We start from the raw sequence: 21,193 nt of genomic DNA on the forward strand, positions 1-21,193 counted from the left end.
ATGATTACTCTATTTCTTAACTTGTATTCAGTATAGCTGTTTGGCTAACTCTAATTTAATATGCTTTTTTCCTAGTATGTTCAATATGCATTATTCTTTAACACCCTGGAGTTCTTATTGACATTTGTGTGTGTTCATACAATGTTTGATCTGTTCTGAAACTGTTCGGTTTCTGTTCTGTCAGTGAAAGTGTGTCTGAGATGGGGTGAGTGATAGTTGTTAGAAACACTATCGACATGGCAGACATTGGGTACTGGCTCAGGGTACCAGTAAAAGAGGAGATATAACATCTGGTTATGTTTCTCACAATTAGAGCAGTTTTAAGGAATGTAGATTAGATAGATTGAACCTGAAAATTCTCATTTTAATCCACACCTGCTGTATGTGTCCACAGCATAATGATTAAATATCTAGAATAGTAGTTAATGAGTACACAAGTTCCCAGCTTAAACCAAATAACATTAGATTATTTAAACAGAATTGTCTTCACACAATATATTTCCTAGACAGTTTTATTGAATTAGAGCAGCTGATGACAAAGTAAATAAGATGCGAGTGTATATTGCACATTGAATCGGAGAATAGGACAGGCATTACTCAAGAAAGAGACAGTAAAAGCATCAGAATTAGGAAGGATTCTCATGGGAAAAATGTGGAAATGTGCCTTTTCCTAGTTTCTTTGAACTAGTCTTATTACAGACTGATCTAGTTAGGCTCTATACTAGAAAATAATGGAACATTTAGAACTTTGTACAACATTTGGTGGAATTAAATATCTGTATCTGCTGATTTCTGAAGATATTAGAATTAATACCCTGGGAAAACTATGATCCTACAAACAATGAGCAGCATTGTTTGGAACTATCTTTCTTTTAGCATTTCAATTTTTTCTATCTTCTTCTTTGTAGAAACATTTGTAGCATATTTTCATCATGCTATCTAATAATGAATGAAACAATATCACCTGTTAGCTAAGCTAAGATCCTGTGTAAAGCACCTGAAGTTTTTTTTCTTGCTCACTGTTGCTTTTAAGTGTCACACTTCTTCAATTCGAGTATGTTTTTTTTTAGCACAACAACAGAGCATGTGTCACGATATAATCTGTGGTGGCTGGAAAACATTTTCCACACTTTTTTTTAGCTAATTATATGAACACTTTTGCCCTTACTTTAATCAAGCTGCTTAGATTTACTGTGTTTTTTTCTCTCTTACTATAGTAAGAACTATGGTCGACTCTTGGGTGTGGTGGGAAGTTCAGGGGCTGTAAATGTCTCAATATCAATAACTTTGGATACAACTTTGAAGTGTTTAAGTTTCATGAGAAGTTACTTCTCTCAAAGGAACTTCAAAGAAAAGTACTTTTGCTCTCAGCAAAATCCGAAATATTTCACTGCAGCTACTCTGACCTTTCAAGCCCAACGAGGTATCAGAGAGAGCATCCTTCATGGCCCCACCAGTATAAAGTGCATTTGTTGGCTAAATTTGCCGAGCACTGTTCAAAAGCTTTTGGTGGACTTGTATTGATTAGCCACCCCCATCTCCCTGCTCCCCTGCCCCTTTTCCTTAACTTGATTTTGGGAAATTAAATAATGCAATAGCTGTTTAATGAGAACTAAGCAGAAAATTAAATCAACTTTGACCTTACCAGAGCTAATAATATATGGTTTGTGCTACGGACAAAGAGCTGCCTGTTCGCTGCGTCTGGCTATCTTTGTGCCCCTGCCTTTTGAACGAGTAAGCTGCTGTGATGGAAGGAGGAGTGCCAAAGCTCCTCTTCCCAGCATGAGAGGCAGACTGAGAATGAAAGGGAAGTGCAAGCAGCATGCAGCTCTGATCAGATGGACCACGATTAAACATAAGTGTGGATTTAGGGTTCAGCGTTGGGTGATGAAGCTTCCAGTTGCACCACAAATATGAGCATTAGGTACCACTCAAGAGTTTGGATTCACCTAACAATTCAAAATGAATACTTACACTATAGGTTAATGATAAGTTTCCATTAGAGAAGGACAAAATAAAAGGAAAAAACTCTACAAAGCAATTAGTTTGAAGAGCAACACCCCTGTGCTGATATCATCGCTCAAAAAATGTTACATCAGCAAAACCCATTTCCTTGGGAGTAACCCAGCTATCACAGGTGTTACCCAGAAGCAGAAACAGCCACGTCTTGCAGCAACCAGAGTCCGATTCAGAGCCCAAGTCTCGGGAGATCATGGCATTGACTGCGAATTGGAGAATATAATATTTAAAAATAAAAAATAAACCCAAAGAAAGTAATGAGAAGTTTTACTCGAACATTCTAAAAATCCGCCTCCAAACACCCCAAATCAATACAGTCCAGTACAGAGAATATAAATCTTTTTCTGTTTTTGTTAATGCAATCAGTATAATTTTTACAAATGTCCCTATTTATTTTCCAGTTCCTTTTGGATCATTCAGCTCTGCCAGTCACCCTCTCCTATCACGCCAATTGCTAGTCTTTGCTAAATTGAGTAATTAGCTGTGCCTGAGTTCAATTTATTTTTTTCCATCATTTAAGCATTTCTGTTTGCCCTCTTCAGCGTGCATGCCAGTAATTTCTATTCACCGTACGGGGATAAAAAAATAGTATAAGTTCATCAACTGTCACCCAAGACTGGCTCAAACTCAAAACAGAATTGAACTGAAATGGTTTGATTAAATACCCCTGCCATCGCACCAAGATGAAGCAACTACATATCAGGCAGGCATTTATACGGGCAGTTGTCTGTGAGTCACTGTTGAGATTTGAACACAATGTCAGATTAGACATTAGAGGTTTCCATGGGCCAAAGCCATGACACTGCAATTGTAAATAAAGTCATGAAAAGACTTGACGAATGTTTGCCATGGTGTTTCTGATATCATTTGGAGGAAACCAAACACAGCTTATCAGCACAAACACTACACACCAACTGTCAAACACGGTGGTGGAGAGCTGATGATTTGGGCTCGCTCTGTCACTGAGTCCAGAAAACACTCCTCTGTATCCCAAAGTATTTCACAATTAAAGGCGAGGCCATCTGTTCAACAGTTGAAGCTTGGCCAAAATCAGGTCTTTCAGCATGACAATGATCACAAACAAATACAGAAACACAGAAATCTAAATGAAAATTGCTAAAAAAAAAATTTAAAAAAGAAAAGAATCAATGTGTCACATTGTTCTAGTCAAAGTCCGGACCTCAGATTTGGACCTGACCAGAGCTGTGCATAGACAAATGCCTGTAAACCCGAAGAACTAAAATTATTTCATAAAGAGAGGTTGACCTATGGAGAGGGTTAGGTTTTGAGATAAGAGATCAACACAAGTAATTACATGTTACATGTAATTACATCAAAAGACTGTATTTTCATGTTTATATCCACCTCGTAAAATGTCTTAAACTGGGCTAAGTAAAATCACTGGACAATTTTAACCCTTGTTTTCTCATCATTTGAGTCTGAATAATGAAAAAAATTAACTTAGGCATTTCCAGTAATTCCACTGACTGCTTTTAATCACTTTATCTGGTACAAAGAGCAACTATACCGGCCAGCGTTGCATCTGACGGAATAGGACTGAAACTTTCTCACGTGCTGGAATACATGTGCAGCCTATTAGAAGTACGCATTCATTCATCATCAGATCAAGGTCTTTGTGCTTTAAAGATGTGACTATTGATCAGAATTTAATTTTATTAATCATGGTTGTACTTTTTGTAGTCATTTTTCTCTCCTGCTTTGTCTGCAACAGCTGTGTTGCTTTTCAGCCTTCTAGAAATATATCGTTTTGATTGCTCACCTGATGCCAACTCTGCCTGTTTTACACCAACGTGCACACATAGTTGGACAGGCGCCATCCTGTAAATGACCATGATGTGATATTGTTGTTGCATCATTTGTAATCACTTTCATCTCTGTATATTTTAGCAACACAGTACAAACTGTGCACATAGGAAGCCGCTCTACCATGTTAAATGCAAACTTTATATAATCTTTATTGTAATAGTTTTTATGAGCATTGATCCATCCTTCTGTTATATCTATTTACATCCGAGCTGCAGAGTCATCACACCATGATGGCTGGGATGTGTGAACTGTATCTATAGGTGCACAGAGCTTCTTTCTCTTTGAGCGCATCAACAAGCAACAACTTTCCCAGTACAGTCCATCCCACATAACTACAAGTGTTGATGGAATGGGTCGGTGCGAGATGAAAATTAAACTTCTTATTCTTGTTGAACATTAACAGTCCTGTTTGTGTGTTTTACCAAACATATTCTATGCTTAAATAGGACCAACAGCAACATCTACCTTTCTTCAATTTCTCTCCATTGCCCTCTTCTTATGCCATGTCTGACTTCTTTCCTCCCTCCCTCCCTCTTTCTCACTATCGTTTTACTCTTTGCTTTTCTGGTAATGGTAACGATCCGATGTGCTAGCAGGGAAGTCACCTGTGCGAGGCTAACGTGAGACGACACCGAGCTTTTCATCACAATTGGGAGGTCCGGAGACCAAAAGACTCACTTAAAAGGCTGATATTAAGATATTAATTGGTTGACATAGCTCACCCAGGTATGATAAACCTTTGTGTGTTAATTAAGGACTGAAAAAGAGAGAAGACTGAGAGTGTGGGACAGGCAGCAATGTTTTTCTAAGAGAACCACTTGTTATGCTGATGGAGTATACTCCATTCTTATTGTTTTGTTATTTTTCACGTGTAGTTTGAATTCTGAACTGTAGTTGTGAAACTTAATTCTCTACATATGTGGGTGTAGATTCTTGGTCATTGGGGTCATGGGAATGATTCGATAAGTACTTGAATAGAGTTTCCTTCCGTTCAAGCACTTGGAGCTCTATTCTGCATTTTTATTAACTGTAAAAAACTGCAAAATGAAATGTAAAATCCTTTGAACTCATTACGGTTTTGCCAAATCCCAAATGGAAGAGATGGCCATTTTACAGACCTTCTTTGTTTTGTAAAAATCTAATAAAATTTGCTTTGATTCTCAGTCATTTTTTCCTGTTTAGTTTGGTGTTGCCAACAGGGTTAAATAAGTTGAATACCACACTGGATTTGATCTGTCTGATGCTATTTAAATTCACATTTTTCAGTCTTAAGCATAAACCATACATATTTTATTTTATTTCAAGATGCAACTGTGTCATTAAGGCACTGTCTGAGCCACCAGAAACAAGGCCGCCTTTTACTACCCGCAATGAAACAGTCACATTACACAAGCGAAACAATTGCAAATTTGATTTAAAGTGATGGAAAAGTAATTGGTAGTCTAGAATCCAGTTTAAGCTACATTACTTGCTGATCATAAGCATTCTAGTCCAAGTCTGGTGGTCAAAAACTGAATGATTTTCACAGTATACAGCAATAGTCTCAAGGCTGAACAGACATTCGGTATTAAACAGGTCGTATTACACAGGTACAAGATCCGATGTTTACATTTGTCTACCTCTGACAGCGCCATTGCATGCATAGGTGTGTCACTTTCACTCACCTGTCCGTACCAGTTATATTCCAGCATTGTAACTCACAAAGGCAAACACAATAAAAGCAATAAAAAAGAATAAATAAACACGGTCGCTCTCTTCTCAGCACAACTGTTAGTGTTCCCTGTGTGGATTTGCTGTTGTCGGGACCTGGGGGGGCAGGCGAAAGCTAAGCCATTACACACAAATTTTGTACACATGGACAAGCAAGCCTACGCACATTCACTCACACACCCCTGACTCTCCTGTTGAATTTTGGCACTCCCAGGGCTTGCGACCTGTTGATAATGAACCTGAACCCATTATTTTGAGTCAATGAATTGAAAGAAATAGGGCAAAGAATGAAAGCCACAGGGCCAATTAACGGCATTCTTTGATGTATTACCCTCCCTCACCACTCAAGCAGACCGCTCCGTGCCTTTTGTCTTTATCCCCTCTGTTATTCATTAATTATTCTGAGCGGGGTCAGAGTTCGTGTGGCTAATTGTCCAGACCGTCTCTCTTTGAGGATGGCAAAAGATTCGCCCAACGCTGACACTCCCCCTGACTGTGCCCAGCCACCTTGAATTATGCCAATTATTCCAATTCTTTGATTTCTTTCCCCCTCCTTCTCTCTGTTCCATCATTGTATGTCTTTCCCCCCCTCCCTCCTGCCTCTTGAATTCAGTCTACATCGCTGGAGTCTGTCTTTATCCCTCACATAGAAATATCCGTTGTACTTTGGTTTGGACCTTTAGTATTTCAAATGGACAGTTGAGGTCTTCTCGACTCTTTATAACATAAGTATTACATACCATTTCACTTAGCAGTGCAACACTTTTCCCACATGTCACTCCGCACACTCACAGAAGTCCTTATTCCCAGGTTAATTTATTAGATAACACTATAGGGACAGTTTTACAGTTTGTGTTGCATGTTGCAAGCACTTAAAGCAATACTATGTAACATTTCTACCTTAAAATAACAGCTTGAAAAAAATTGTGCGGCTAGAATGAGTTTTAAAGGGGAACTCCGGGGCATTTGAAGCGCATTCCATTACAACAATACATGCCCAGTAATATTGTTGTAATGTTTTAAATACTTGAACGCAGTTTTTCTAGAGAAGATAATTGTTTTGTATATGGGATTATCGTCCCTCGACTCTTTTGGGCTTTCACATGCGCGAGCCTACAACTACCCGGTGAGTTACATGCTGTTTATAAAGTTGTTTTGTAACGTCCCCATGCCAGTAATGTGAGAACCATGCATATGGTTTTGATGGTAAGGCTTGTGACTTTATTGTCGGATGGTTTATAAAGTGGTGTGACGTTTCTGCAGTGTGCAAGTTGTTGTTTTACGTGGAAGGTTTAGCTCTTGCCCCTTAGCCACCACGTATTAGCCTCGCATGACAGGGTGTGCGAACAGCGCGATCTCCACACAGGGAGCGCAGATTTGCACCGGTCTGTGTCCTACTATCAGTATTTGACAACCTCTAGCAATGGAAACGCGCTTCAAATGCCCCGGAGTTCCCCTTTAATATTACGATTGGCCTGTCTCCTATGCCCTTCGGGGGTCTGAGTTGGAATAACTGCGCTATGTAACTTTGCTGGACCGGCCCGGGAGCTGAGCGGAAGTACTTCGACTTGCTTTCTGGCACACCTACCGCAAAAACAAATAGACCCCTCTCACGCTCCCAGGTATAAGGCTAAGCTGGCGCAACATTGTCAGTACGATCATCATGGCAGAGGCACCGAAGAAACAGAAGAAGACGTTGACTGATGAAGCAAGGAAGAGAAAGAGAGAGGCCGACAAAGCAAGAGACCGGACTGGAGTTGCTCTCAGAACAGCCTTTAGGGGGAGCACCATAATTGGATTTTTGAGAAGTTACATTGTATTGCTTTAACTCATTGCTGTTTGTTTGAAACAGAGGTTGAAAGTAAAAAAAAGTACATGTACTAGATCCTTCAGTTAAATTTTCAGATTTCTGTCCTACTTTTTACTTTGACTTATATATATATAATGTTTTACCAAAGTAAAATGAACTTCTGCTTTGGTAATAGTTGAGTTAGTTTGGCACTTTTGCAACCTTTGGCTTAAAATGAAGCCCCTACCAGTTCATTTTGAAATGCTTAGAGGCATAAGTGTTCATTTTTAAACTTGTTTTTTTATCCAGATTAAATAAATAAGATGTCAGAAGCTTGAGAAGTGTTGGTGAGGGTTTGTTTCCTGTCTTTAGGCTAAGCTCCTCAGCCATCCAACTGCTCTAGTTTGAATCAAAGAGCATCAATCTTCTCACCCAAGTCTTTGGCAAGCAAGGGAATTTGTGTATTTCCCTAAAACGTTAAACCATTCCTTTAACAAAAAGAGGCTTTCTTCGGGGTATTAATTGGTTGACGTGGCTCACCGAGGTCCTTTCATCGGGCAATTAATGGAGCTGTAGAGAGAAAGAACTGTGTTGAGGTCGGCGAAGGGGATGGATGTAATCAGTGGCGTTTTTTTTCGAACAAAATTGCGTGTTGTGAGCAGACAAAGTTAGGATAATTGAATTAAACTCCCCTCTTTCTCTTATCTTCTGCTTTTTCATTGTTACTCTGATTCTGCACGTGAGTTGGAGTAATTTCTCTGGGTTTTTCACTGTAAAACTTTGCCTTTGTTAATTAACAAACAACTTTTTTGAGAAACGTCTAAGAAAGGAAAGCCACTTAAGAGTAAATATTCAATGTAGTTGAGGTTGAAGCCATGAAGTCAGTACCTGAGTATTTTACTTGGACTATCATCCCACTTATGCATAGATTTATTTATTTAGAATAAAAAACTCTATTTATTTATAATAAGATGCAGTCTGGGTGTAAATTATTGCAAAGCCAGGAAGAGGAGGAAAATCAAGGCTGTTTGATGTGATAATCATTTGGTTTAACGAATATAAACATTTTATTGATAACTTATCAGCTGTTTAGCACAAGCATTTTCTTTAAATTGTCTGACCTTTGCCAGTGGGAATGTGTTACTTGTTGCTCAAATAACTCAGTTATTTCTGGTATAACAATAAAGATAAAGTATCTAATTTAAGGGATTTTGCTATTCGTATATACGTATTTGACTTTTTCCACTACTTATATAATATACCAAATATGGAGAGGAAGCAACTGTCATCTCAGCTTGAGTCGGAAAACTTTTTTTTCCATCTAATTTTGGGATTCAATGAAGAGGAAAGAAAGACAATGGAGTTTAATAGACGAAAAGCAGACCCGTAAGCAGATCAGGAATTCTCTACGGCTACAAACCTTTTTAACATGATTATGAATGTAGACGGTCTAATTATCTAATCATCTATCATTTTCTAACGTCATCAATCTCAACTGTCGATAAGGCGAGTTGTTTTACAAGTTTTTAAAAGGTCTTTTGGAGCAAACTTCAGAGCATAATGCGCTGTAAAACCTGGGATGAAGCCAAAAACTGAAATAGTTTTTAAAAAAATGTAAAAACTCTTTGGTTTCTGGGCCAAATTAACTTAATTTGATTTAGGGATTGTATAAGATCAGTTCTGTTCACATGATTCAAATACAGAACCAGAGCTTAATAGCAACATTACTCTTAGCATTTTAATACAAACGTGACTTATAATGGAAAAGTTTTTCAATCTGACGGCCTGAAGCACCTCCCAGTCAGATGTCCTGCAGAGCTGGAGGGTCTCAAATTTCTAAATGATTATGAGATTTTCTAATAATCTAATATCTGATGGCAAGTGATCATTTGATAACAACAAGGCCATGGGCTACCATATATATCTCTCTTTTGATCCTTTCCTGTCTGTTTGTTCATTAAGAAAATGAAGCCATGTCAGATGACAGAAGCTGTGCTAACCTTTTGTCTGTCAAGTCTCTTTGGATGTGTTTTCTTCAAAGGAGGTCCCGTGCAGCACCTCTGGCTACGGTCAGCTCCGAAATGAAAGATCCTAAGGCCATGTCTCTGTCTTTGCCACCACTGGCTAAACAAGGTGTCCTCTTCTGACCCCCTTAATTTGTTGTGTGTGAGTGTGTGAGGCTTTGCCTCGCAGAGTTGCTCCTGACGGGGACAAAGGGGCATGAGGGAGTGGGGAGGTTGGGAGGGTGACGGAGTAGGAGTCGCTAGCCAAGAATCAGAAAGTTTAAACTTTGACAATTTTTAAGATCTACGCTGGTGTTTCCAAAGTCTTCTGGCTTGAGAACTTCTCAGCGTAGAAATATATTACTTTCTTATCAGGAAGTGATGGCTGGAAGTCGCCAGTTTCCCTTTTTTTCGTGTGTTTCATTACAAGTCAAAGAAAGAATCTTGGAAGTGCGTTGCAATTAGTTTGTGTGTATTTAAATTTCTATTATGTTCAATTGTGAGTCCAAAACTGATTTATTTTTTTTTTTTATCAACATAAAAACAAACAGTAATGTATTTTTACTGCTTTCAATTCTGTGTTCAGCTAAAGAATACCAATAAATGATTATGACTTGTGTTAATGTAGAAAGCTTTTCCTAAAGGTCACATTAAAGATCATCAGGTATCATAACTCTCCCTGAATTACGTTGATACTAAATCTTAATGGGTTGATTTTCTTCTGAAGCATTCTCGCTCCTGCCTCATGCGGTGGATTTTGTTTTCATGAGAAAACTGAATGTCATGACTTCTTCGTAGCCCAGTTTGGATCAGGACCTCGCTGTTGTAACTCGTTTGTGTCCGATGGTACTGAAAATTTTCCTAAATGGTTTCCTCGGAAAAACAAAACATTGACATGGAACAGAAGTCGCCAACTTTTTTCAATTTCTATTTTTGACCTGAGCACAAAATTATTATTTTTTTTGCTTTGGTTTGTTTATGTTTGTTTGTCTGTGTCGTTATTTCATTATTCATAGATTAGTAATTCAATTAATTCATTTCTTCATTTTCCGATTTTGTATTCTCAATTGAATATGAGGAACAAATGATCCATGGATTCTTGTGACATGCATAATGAGGTTTAATGTAATATATCCCTTTACACAATATACTGCATGTGCTGACATTCAGATAAATGCATGATTATGATCAATTATATTAGTGCTTTTAAACCACATAATGTTCTTCATTTCCTTTTCCATTGTTCAGAGCATTGGTCTGTTACAGTTTAACAGAGATTTGTCAGTGTAGCTATATGACTGTATTTAAGTTTGCACACATATATATAAATTTGTAACTTTTTGTAAACACACAAGGGGGTTGCATCAACAACTCGACGGTGATGATGTTCTCGTTCCCCACTCTTAGCTTATCTCACCTTTGGGGAGACCTCCAGCCCATTCCCTCCCTCTTCCTTAAACAAATCTCCTTAAACTCAGAAGGAGGCCTCTATTGGTCCCAGCACATAGTCCAGTCCCTGCTTACCAGCTCCCTGATACAAACTGTCCTCTTCCCAAGATGCACACTCACACTTCTACTCTCCACACATTGTACCTTTTTTTTTTACTCCCTTTTGAATCCTATTAGTGCATGAACTTAGTTTAACTGAAAAAGACTGTCGACTTCACTCAATTGGGCCTAATAGGATTAGGCTGCTGGTATGGGCCTGGAGTTTTAAATAGGAATGGAATTTTGGCAGACACCGGCTCAATCCATTGCATTAATCTGATAAAGGTTATGGAGTATGTGGAGGCCCCAGTGATGCCCACAATTGAGTGGATGAATTGCTGCTTTAGGTGTTTTTGCGTCTGTCAAGACGGCATCAGTACCAGGGCAAGGGTGGCCAAAGGGTGGAAACGTGCTTTAATGACGCAGAAGGTTGCAGGTGTAGCCAGAAAGCATGGTGTTGGAAATGGCACGAGATTGGCTTCAATGTCCAAAGTCCTGACAAATAAAATGTACAAATTTACGTAGGTGGTCTTATTCAGATTCCATATAAAAGCCATCCCCATTATGACGTTGCCCAGTCGTATGGCATCATTAAGAGACATACTAGGGATGGGTGCTATATTTGGTTGATTTTTTTCAAATTTATTTATTTATTTAGTCATTTATTATTAGTAGTAGTAGTTGTAGTATTTTTATTAGAATTGGTATTATTATTGTTGTTGCTAATATACAACAATTCTAAATATTTATAATTTGTTTGAGCTACTTGACTAATTAGAATTTCCCCCATTGGGGGATGAATAAAGTCTTTTTCTATTCTATTCTATTCTATTCTATTTCTATTTGCTGCTGTAATCACCAAAATTTTATCATTTAAACATGATCAAATTTGGATTGGCCTCACACAATAATGCACTGGCCACTCTTTTGGAATATCAGAGACGTGTAAAATTATTTTTTTGTCATCATTTTGGCTCAGCTGGTGAATCACCATCAAAGGACATGTTGTGATCAAGGTTATGCGCATCTCTCAGTAAAATAAATTGGTAACTTGAAATGATTGTAACATATTTGGACAACAATATTACAATAAAAGTTGGAAATAAGTTTCCTTTTCTGCTGAAGGAGTGTGAAGGCAACAGAAACTTCCGTTCGGGATTCAAAACACTCAGACTGGCACAATGAACATCTCACTGCTCTTAATCTGTGACAGATTTGTGGAATGTATGAAGGTCAGCAGCCAAAAACGCTGCCACAGAACATGCATAGTCAAGAAAAATGATGAAGATATAAATATAAAGAGATGGGGTAAGATAGAGGGAGACTGGGGCGTCATCCTCGGAAGATTATGACAGATCACTGTGCTGCTTTATCTTATTGACACAAAACTTCATCACTTGAAAACTCATCTCATCCCATGTGAGGCATACAGAAAGATTCTGAGATGTGATTTTTAGTTTTCCTCTTTGTACAAAGTGGATATGCAGATGGAGATGATTATCCTCACAGACTGCGCTGCACGCGGAAGTTACCAAACACATCAAAACTGATTATTTCAAACAATTCGAATGCTGAACAAATTCAAGTGTTGCTGTAACGTTACAAAAACATCAATTTCACAATTACTAAAAAACTTCAAAGAATTTTAGAAAATATGTATATCTAAAGCACATATGGAAAAGAGGCATTTAGGGTTTCAATTTAAAATTAGAACAGGCCTAATAATGGCTAAATATAGCTCTGTATAGATATATTTATATAATAATGATAATAATAATAATTAGATATATCACTCAGCCAAACAGTTTAACGAGTAAACTTACAGCAACGAAACTCGGTACTTTCATTTTCAGAATCTTGTCAGGCAACAAAAATTAGAGAAAGATCCGAGATTTGGTTCAATGTTGAAATCAATTGTGTCTCAAACCACACTGGAGTTTTTCCTAACCAGGTCCTTTCCTGGTTTTTCCCTTTGTCAAGTACTGACTGGCATTGTATGTAAGACTGAACATTTTAGCAAAAATCAAATAAGATCTATGTTTGGTGAACATGATTTGTAACTTTTTTAACGTGTCACATACATCACTGAACATTTCCTATCCATAATGACAGGGAAATGAACCTGACCACCATTAAGTTTCCTTCTTTGGAGTGGTTAAGTGTTGTTGAATTGACTTGAATTGCTGAGCAGTTGTGAAAATTTTAAGCTCATACATCCATAGTAACGCACTCCAACAGAATTTAATAGAATGAATTTGATGTAGGGTTGAAGGTTACAGATTGATAAGTTTTCAGCTGATTACTATTCTTTATTTAGTCGTTGTAATGGTATTCTTACTGGAATGATGATTATCGCTTGCAGGTTCAGTTGGCAAATGATCTGCTTTTAAAATGATAAATGACTAAACCATGTTGGTTAAACTTTACTTGGTTTTCCAAAGTGCCTTGTTGATTTTGACCCGCAGCCTTGTGCATTGAATGAATAGGACAAAACGACCAGGAAAGATGCAGCAGTGGAGTCGGTGAAGTCATGGAGTGGGATTTTATTCAAGTTGGCTGCTATGTTTTGTATTGTTTTATTGCGTAAGTGTTACTGTATGAGTGCAATAAAAGTTTTGCAAGGAAGAAACTGTTCAGATTTTTTATGACATTGTTAACAAGCAGAAAAAGCAGAAAAATTGTAAATGTTTTAAAGAACAACTGCTTACTTCTTAGGTTAATTTAAATTTTCATTGCAACATAACGTGTTAATATAAGAAAACTCATTACGGCACACTCGTTGTTCCTTCCAGTCTTGCGTGTTTGTCAAATCACGACGATGGAAGGCATGTATGAGTCAACAAGAAACATTAATGTAAAGGGTACCAGTGTCTGAGCGACTGAAGGTCATGACTTTCACAGAATGAAGGGGCTAATACTGTTACACACCAGGTCTAAGAAGGGTTCTTGATGTGAGACTGAATTATACTATATTTTGTTCGGCCCGAGTCTCGCATACTTTCACACAATCCTCCACTGTAGCTGTGGTCACGCTTAAAAAGCTGGACGACGCCTCACTCCAAATTTAGGCAAACCTGCATGTCTTACAAAGATGTTCACATTGCTGTTTCCTCCTATTCTTTCATTCTCCCCTTTTGAACCCACCACATGGTTACACTGCACGCTGACACAACATGCCCTGAACTCATCTGCAAAGGTTGACAGTCATGCTGATATTTACAGGCCTTGAATTCCACTCACAGCAACAGGGAGAGAAAGAAGCTTGTCGTTTCTCCTTTGGGTGTAACATCTTTTCTTGATATATCGTTGGCATCAAGAAGCACTGGTGAATGTTTTCATGTGTGTTTCCAGATGGTAACTAAGGCCCGAGATTCTTGTTGATCCCTTTCTTTTCTAATCACCATTCTTCCCAGGAGTGTCATACCCAGTCTCATACCAGCACCTCATAATGTCTTTCCCGGAGGTCTCTTCGTGTCTCTGAGCGCTGTGAATAGCTTTCTTGGTGGCCTTGAACCCCCCCACCGCACCACCTTGAGGGATTATGATATGTTTTAACCAAAAGTAGGCTGTGTTTTCTCTTGATCTCTTGAGCTCTGCTGTTGTAAGAACAATTGGTGTAGGAGGAGGAGGTCAGGGGTGAGCAGGACAGGTGGTGATGTGTGTGCGTGTGTACGAGTGTGTTGTTAAGTTGGAATAATGTCCATTGTGAAACACTTGAGAAGTGAATGTGAGGTATTTAGTGGGCTATTTTGTCTAATCCTATTAGTGTCTTCGATAACATCAGATTATCAGATGAGGCTGGGGTAAGAACTCTGAGGAAAACTTAACAGGAAGACGGAAAGAAGATGGTATATCAGTCCTATGCATTGACAAAAGGTAGTTTTGTCTAAATTTAGATTTTTGTTGATGGACAGAATGATACGTTTATGTTACTGATCTAAATGAGGTCTGTAAGCATGCATTAGGCCAGGTATTTGTGTTTCTTCTAACCTATTAAAACTAGGATTGCATCACTTTTCTATAAGAATAGCTGATAATCATGTTTTTGGAATGAAAATGTGTTTTCATCTTGTTTTTCAAGACCACTCTTTCATTGCTGATTTTCTGGTTGTTAATAAGGGGATGTGGGGGGGGTGTCAGAGTGCTATGTTTGATAGTGAGTTTGAAATTAAATTTAGGTTATTAGCGGGTACGGAAAAAAAGGGAGAGAAAACAGTTTCCTTACTTGTGTTAATGACAGTTGCGTGCCAGTAACATACAATACGTTACCTGTGTGTGGTTTTTATATGGCTTAACTGAAGATACAGTGAAGCGGTTGTCCTGTGAGGGATAATTGTCACAGGTCACATAGAAAACAGAATCTAAAACCGAGGTTTCATCTGATTAGCTAATTTCATTTATAAAATACTGTGTAAATCAAAATGGTAGTTGAGCATAGAACAGGGGTCAGTAACTAAGGTTAGTGCAGATGGTCTGTGAGGGGACTTTTAGTTGCTAATAGTTTTTTTTTATAAACACAGATCTAATTAGGAAATGCAGAACAGTTTAAAACCTTCCCTATTTTGAACCTCTGTTCTCTACTGATGAATAAGAGGTTCCTGGTGACATCGTAAACTTGAGATGTAATTAAAGGCACCCTTTAATGCATCTATTGTATCTATTGTATGTTTTTTTTAAACTGAAAGCTGCCAAGAAAGGGTAAATGCACACGTGCACATCACATGCCCATCATTTATATGTGATCAGATCATAAAGGGCACTATGGATAGCTTAATACAACTGACAGGTGTTTTCTCTTAACTCAACAGACTTGGCTACTTTTGGTGATTACAGATTTGTTTAACATCCCAAATATATGTAAATCAGCTGTTCTGAAACACAGCCCTAACCTTCATAAGTGGCCTGCAAACTTACTTTAGCAACAGAGTTCCTATTTGCCTTCTTATGAGGTCTATATGTGCATACTGCATTTCATTTTTAAACAGCAGTGTGGCTACGATAAGAGAGAGATGCAGAATGTTTGCAGAAGAGATGATTACCTTGCACAAGCAAGGAAAAGAGATCGCAAATACACTGAATCTTTCTAGAGATACAGTTTTAATGATGGATTTCAAGATTATGTTTCTACATAACCTGGGCATGGAAGAAAGAGGAAGTTATCAATGACTACCACTTAGTTTCTTAGAAGATAAAATACCCAAATGATTGCAAACGACATAAAAAAAAAGCTGCCAGCTGGGGACCTTTTTCCACCGTGTGAACCACTGCTGACCCCAAAGCAAAAGACAATCTGTAAAGACCACAGAAGTTTAGAGATGCTGTTATGTGGAGTGATGAAACCAATCTTTTTCAGCAATAAACCTGTAATGCAACGGTGGTTGAAACATTTTGTATTTTGGAATATTGAATTTCAATTTATTTAAGTTGTACATTTTGTTTCATTTTTGTTCAGCTGTGAAATGATATTAAGTTCATAAAGTGGACTTTTATTCTGGGCTCTACTAGAATGGGTTTACATGCTTCACGTTCAAAAAGTAGATTTTTTTTTCTGTATCACACCTTGTCACTTTCTGTCTGAAATACTTCCATTCTTCAGTGATCAGTCAGTGGCAGATGTTCACCCATAGCTTCAGGCTGGTGAAACTTTAGGCAAACTATAATCTAATATGTTTTATGGTGATGTCATTATGTACAGGTTGATAAGCAGGGGATACAAATTAGGTATTTGTAATGAAAGCTACACAACACACGTGTTTTCCAATACTTTTGATGTAGCCCAACTAAAAAAAAGAAAAAGAATACTTTCCACATGTATATTTCTTGAAACGGGTGCATAGGAATAGAACGTACAAAGCCAAAGTCGCAGATTGAACTTGGATAAAACATTATTTGCGATGTTTCAGAATCAGACACTCGGATCTCCTGCTGCTATATTTTGTCATGTATCAGAACTACTACCCTTGACTTTTGTCTGTTTATGCCTTCACTCAGGCATCTATCCAGTCCAGCAGGCAAAGAGAAGCCAGCCCAGGCTCTCAGCCAGTCCAGATGGGTGGTCCACATAAACCACTGCTGCTGTGGCCTGCTTGTGTCCCTGCTGCCCTAATACTCTTCTTTCTTAACCCTTTTTCCTGTCTCGGGCATTCCTCATATTTATTCTCCTCTCTTCCATTTCACTTATCTTCGCGGAGTCTCGTCCTTTTCAATTTTCCTCCGGCTGTGCTCTCTGCTACATTCTCACCCTAAAATGTTTTGCCTTGCCATAATCCAATTTCCATATTCCGTATACACATCTCACTCCTCTTCTTGTCATTGTTATAAGGTAAAAAGTGAAGAGTGAAAATAAGACAGTGTCCTAACTATGAAGTTTACATGAGTTGCACATGGGATGTTCCTTTCATATTCCTGTTTACATGTTACAAAGCATAATTCGATCATTCACCTAAATTATGTCCTCATCTAAAGTCTTCATTGCATCCATTTTCCTCAACACACTGCGGATTACTCGACTTTTTCCTTCACTCCAAAAGTGTGTCTATTTTTTTCCTGCAGTTATCCCGTTTCTGTGGAAGTGGGAAGTCAAGTTGACCTCTCACAAAGTGGGGAAAGCAACAAGGCTTCCTTTCTAGTTTTTTTTTTTATTCGCTAAGTCTGGAGTTCCTATTGTTACTGAATACATCATAGGGCACATTATTGCTTACTCCAAATCTAAAACCTTTTCAGGTAAAGATGATCAGAAAATGATGTTTCCATTTATTCAGACTAAGGTCTTAGATCCAAATATCACTGCAACTAGAGATACAGTGAAGCAGCATAATCCATCAGGTGTAAGTTTCCCATCTTGAGGCTTTCATTAGTCTGTCTACGTATTGTACTGGCTTCATAACGTAAGTATAAGTGTTCACCAGTGTGGGCCAGACGCTGAAGTCTGCTGTCAAACATTCCACTGTGACAAATGAAGAGTCTTCACAGTTATGTCCAATTATGTTTCATGGTAACAAGATAAGCTGTGTTTGTAGACAGAGTGACACTTTGTACGAAGCGGCTGCTTTTTTCTTTGGTTTGCACAGCGTGTACGAGCATTTATGCTTCATCCTCCACCCAGCTTCACACTGAAGTTATGTCTGTTTCCTTAGTGTCTCACAGGCTCTGCCATGGATATTAAGACGAACAAACTGGGTTGTCATATGCAATAAAAAGAAAATAAAAATGCTTTTAATTTCTCTTTTCTAGGATTTGCCTCGGAAGGCAAACTCACAGTTCTGACCTTGATATAAATGATCAGGAAATGATGAAGACGTCAGTATTTTATGCATCAATTACATTTTCCGTAGGAAAAATCTCGGATAGCATTATTTCCAGACCAAACTGGATCTTACATCACATTTTATGAATATTTTGCATAAATTGTATTCATGTACAATGCCACTCCACGTAAGATAGGCATTTAAAGTCAGCACAACCACACCTCCTCAGATAGTAGAGGGGGTAGCTTGTACCTTGAGGCTGATATCAACTCACAAGCACCCACAAGCATTTGTGCATGCTCACAAACACACACCAGAGCAACTTTAGCACATGAAAGGCCTCCTACTGAAGTGAAAAACATACTGCAACAATGCTTTGAAGTCCACCAGTTATTCATCTGATGTAGGGATGTTTTCTGTTCCTCCTCTTCTAAAAGTCTGATTCATATACCCCCGTTCATATACTGTAGCCAGTCTGGGAGTATCCCAAAGTATCCCAAACATCCAAAATTCAGTCTTTTTTGCATCAAAGCAGTGTAAAAAAAATATCTGTTTTTTTTTATCCCCCTTTAATCCCAGATGAATCCTGCAATCTTCTTGCAATCCCCCAGAAAAACAAGTTGATATAAAAAAAATCACACATATAGTATGCAACAGCAAATGAATGCACAATATATGCAGACATCCACTAGCATAGAGTCATTGCAGAAGTCAGTAAGCCTTAAGAGATCTGTCAGCTCATTGAAGGTTGCAGCACCATTATTTGGGCAACCCACAGTTCCAAACAAGTGGCCTCCAAAACAGGTTATTCAATTGGTTTCCACCATGTGGGGAAAAACAGCAACAAATTAGCAAATAAGCTTGTATAGTATTGATAACAGATTCCACATTAATTATAAGCGTATAGGTGTTTTACTTTTGATTCATATGACGTAAATGTTTAGCCAGCAAATGAACATTTTTACAACTGTAACCTTCACTGTAACAGTCCTGTTTTTCAAAGGCCCCTAAATAGCTGTGATGAATAGACAACTTATATTGATATGCAGCAGGCAGGAGGGGATTTAACAGAGGCTTCCCTCTGTGTTTACAACCTGCATGGGTTTCATATTTATGACATTTGGTGGAGCTCTGTAATTAAACATGTGTAAACCCTTTTTTTTTTACCTGACAGCTCAGTAATTATATACCTGTGGTGTTACATGGGCTATTAGGACAAGTGTGTGTGTGCGGGGGGGCCCACATTGATAGTAGGTCTTTTTGACACGAGATAGTTTAACTGTGATCACAGGTTTTACACATTCTTCTCACCAAATTCATGACGCCGTCCATGCGTATTGTTCTCTTTTATATATCTCAGTCGTTCTGAAACTATAGACACATGCAAAAACTTGACTTAATTTCCCATTTTTAGCTAAGAATGGAAGTGGAGAATACCACATCCAAATAAACATGACAATTAAACACGCTGCACAGAAGAAGCACGGTTTTATCAAATATAAAATGGAATCTAATGGGCTAATAAACTTGTTGCTTGAGTTTTTTAGTTTTTCCCCCTCCATGCACCATGGAAGAAAATAGTTGTGCTAGAAATCTCTCACAGTGGGACACCAGAGATAGCCAAAAGTGTAAATGCATTAGAATAGTTTTCTTAAACTTAAAAAGCTACTTAGTTCATAGACGATAGTTGGTTTCAGCCTTTTATTGTTCAGCATGTGATTCGTCAACCTGGACTTATCCAATCACGATTTTCCAGTATTATTCGGATTGCAAATGAAATACAAACCAGTATATTCTCGTGTCATAATGCTCTGTCTTGTCTGCAAATATCCAACCTGTTCTATTGAAGATTAAATACCCACATCGCTCAAAAATTCAGCAAAAATACACATTTCTTACTCTGTTCCCTACACAACGACAATTGAAGTTTAGAATTGTCAACATGTCGACGCCCATATGTGTTGATACGTGACAGTGTCTACTTTCCACGTCTAATCTTGTAGGAAAGAAGGAGGGAATGGCAGGATGCACTACTCGTACAGGAGCTCGCTTGTTTGAGACTCATCCTGAGCAATGTTTTTAACAGTCATTGTACTTTTCTACTTCCCTTCCTTTTATGCTTCCTCACTTTTCTACTTCTTTCCCACCAGATAATGCTTAGTCAAGTACATGGTCATTACTAGTAGCTAGCTTTATGGTTAGGTTATGTCATGTGAACTCTGCCTGCCTGAAAAGAAACCGAGGGATACGCAATCATCTCATGGTTTACAACCACCAATCGGTACACCGCTACATGTTTTACATTTATAGGGAAATGTGCATCTGTTTATAGGAATTAAATGTCTTTACAAGCAATCTCGCAGACCTCAAATTTATTTAAATCTTTCTTGTGTGTGAAATTGTCCCTGCTGAACATTTGGAATATGGTTTTAGTATTTAGCTCAAATCACTGCTGTGCCTCCCAGAGAGTGTGCCTCCGGGAGAGTCTGTGTGGTGCACAGTGTTACTACGACATCCTGTTTGGCCTCTTACCTTTCTCGTGTTTTTATATTGCCACCACACAGGGGGTTGTGCCCTGGTGTAGCCTCCGCTGTAGGGACACTGTAAGCCAGAATGATGGATGGTACCGCTTTGATAGAACTCAGGCCAGCTATGTGGATGCTGTCCAGGATCATACAAAGCCTGCCCGTCATCTCTCCCACTAATCACCCACTCGCTGTCTGGGCCGGTGCACGACTGGAACATTTCTGGCAACCCAAAGCTGGATCTAAGGAGGGAGCAAAAATGAAAAAAAAAGAAAGGGAAATCACAATTAGCCAGTCAATTAACTAATTATGTAATGAAATAGTCATATTATGCTTATTAAATCATGATTTATACTTGGATTTCTTGGTTCAGGAGAGGGAGAGGGAAAAAGAGGGCAGAAGCATGAGTGTGTGTGTTTTTTGCATCTTCCAATTTGCTTGGGTAGAATCAGTGTTCCACCAGTTGCTTCAGACAGAATCAGACTTGAACTGATTACAGTGGTTACTGGTTTGACTCGCTGCTAATCCTAATGATCAATGAGCTGTTTTAAAAAACAAAACAAAACATGAAACTGATGATTTTTC

At 38.4% G+C, this 21,193-nt stretch overlaps 1 protein-coding gene across 1 annotated transcript in view; it reads right to left on the bottom strand.

The window, feature by feature from the left end:
* Positions 1-20,828, bottom strand: part of tfec (transcription factor EC) — a 37,785-nt gene extending 16,957 nt beyond the window's left edge. The window contains exon 1 of the mRNA XM_075471416.1: positions 20,616-20,828. Within this exon, the coding sequence (XP_075327531.1) occupies positions 20,616-20,828 (213 nt within the window). The remainder of the gene's footprint in view (positions 1-20,615) is intronic.
* Between the last annotated feature and the right edge of the window lie 365 nt (positions 20,829-21,193).

The sequence above is a fragment of the Odontesthes bonariensis genome, chromosome 8 (assembly GCF_027942865.1).
Source record: "Odontesthes bonariensis isolate fOdoBon6 chromosome 8, fOdoBon6.hap1, whole genome shotgun sequence".
In the NCBI taxonomy this organism is placed as follows: Eukaryota; Metazoa; Chordata; class Actinopteri; order Atheriniformes; family Atherinopsidae; genus Odontesthes; species Odontesthes bonariensis.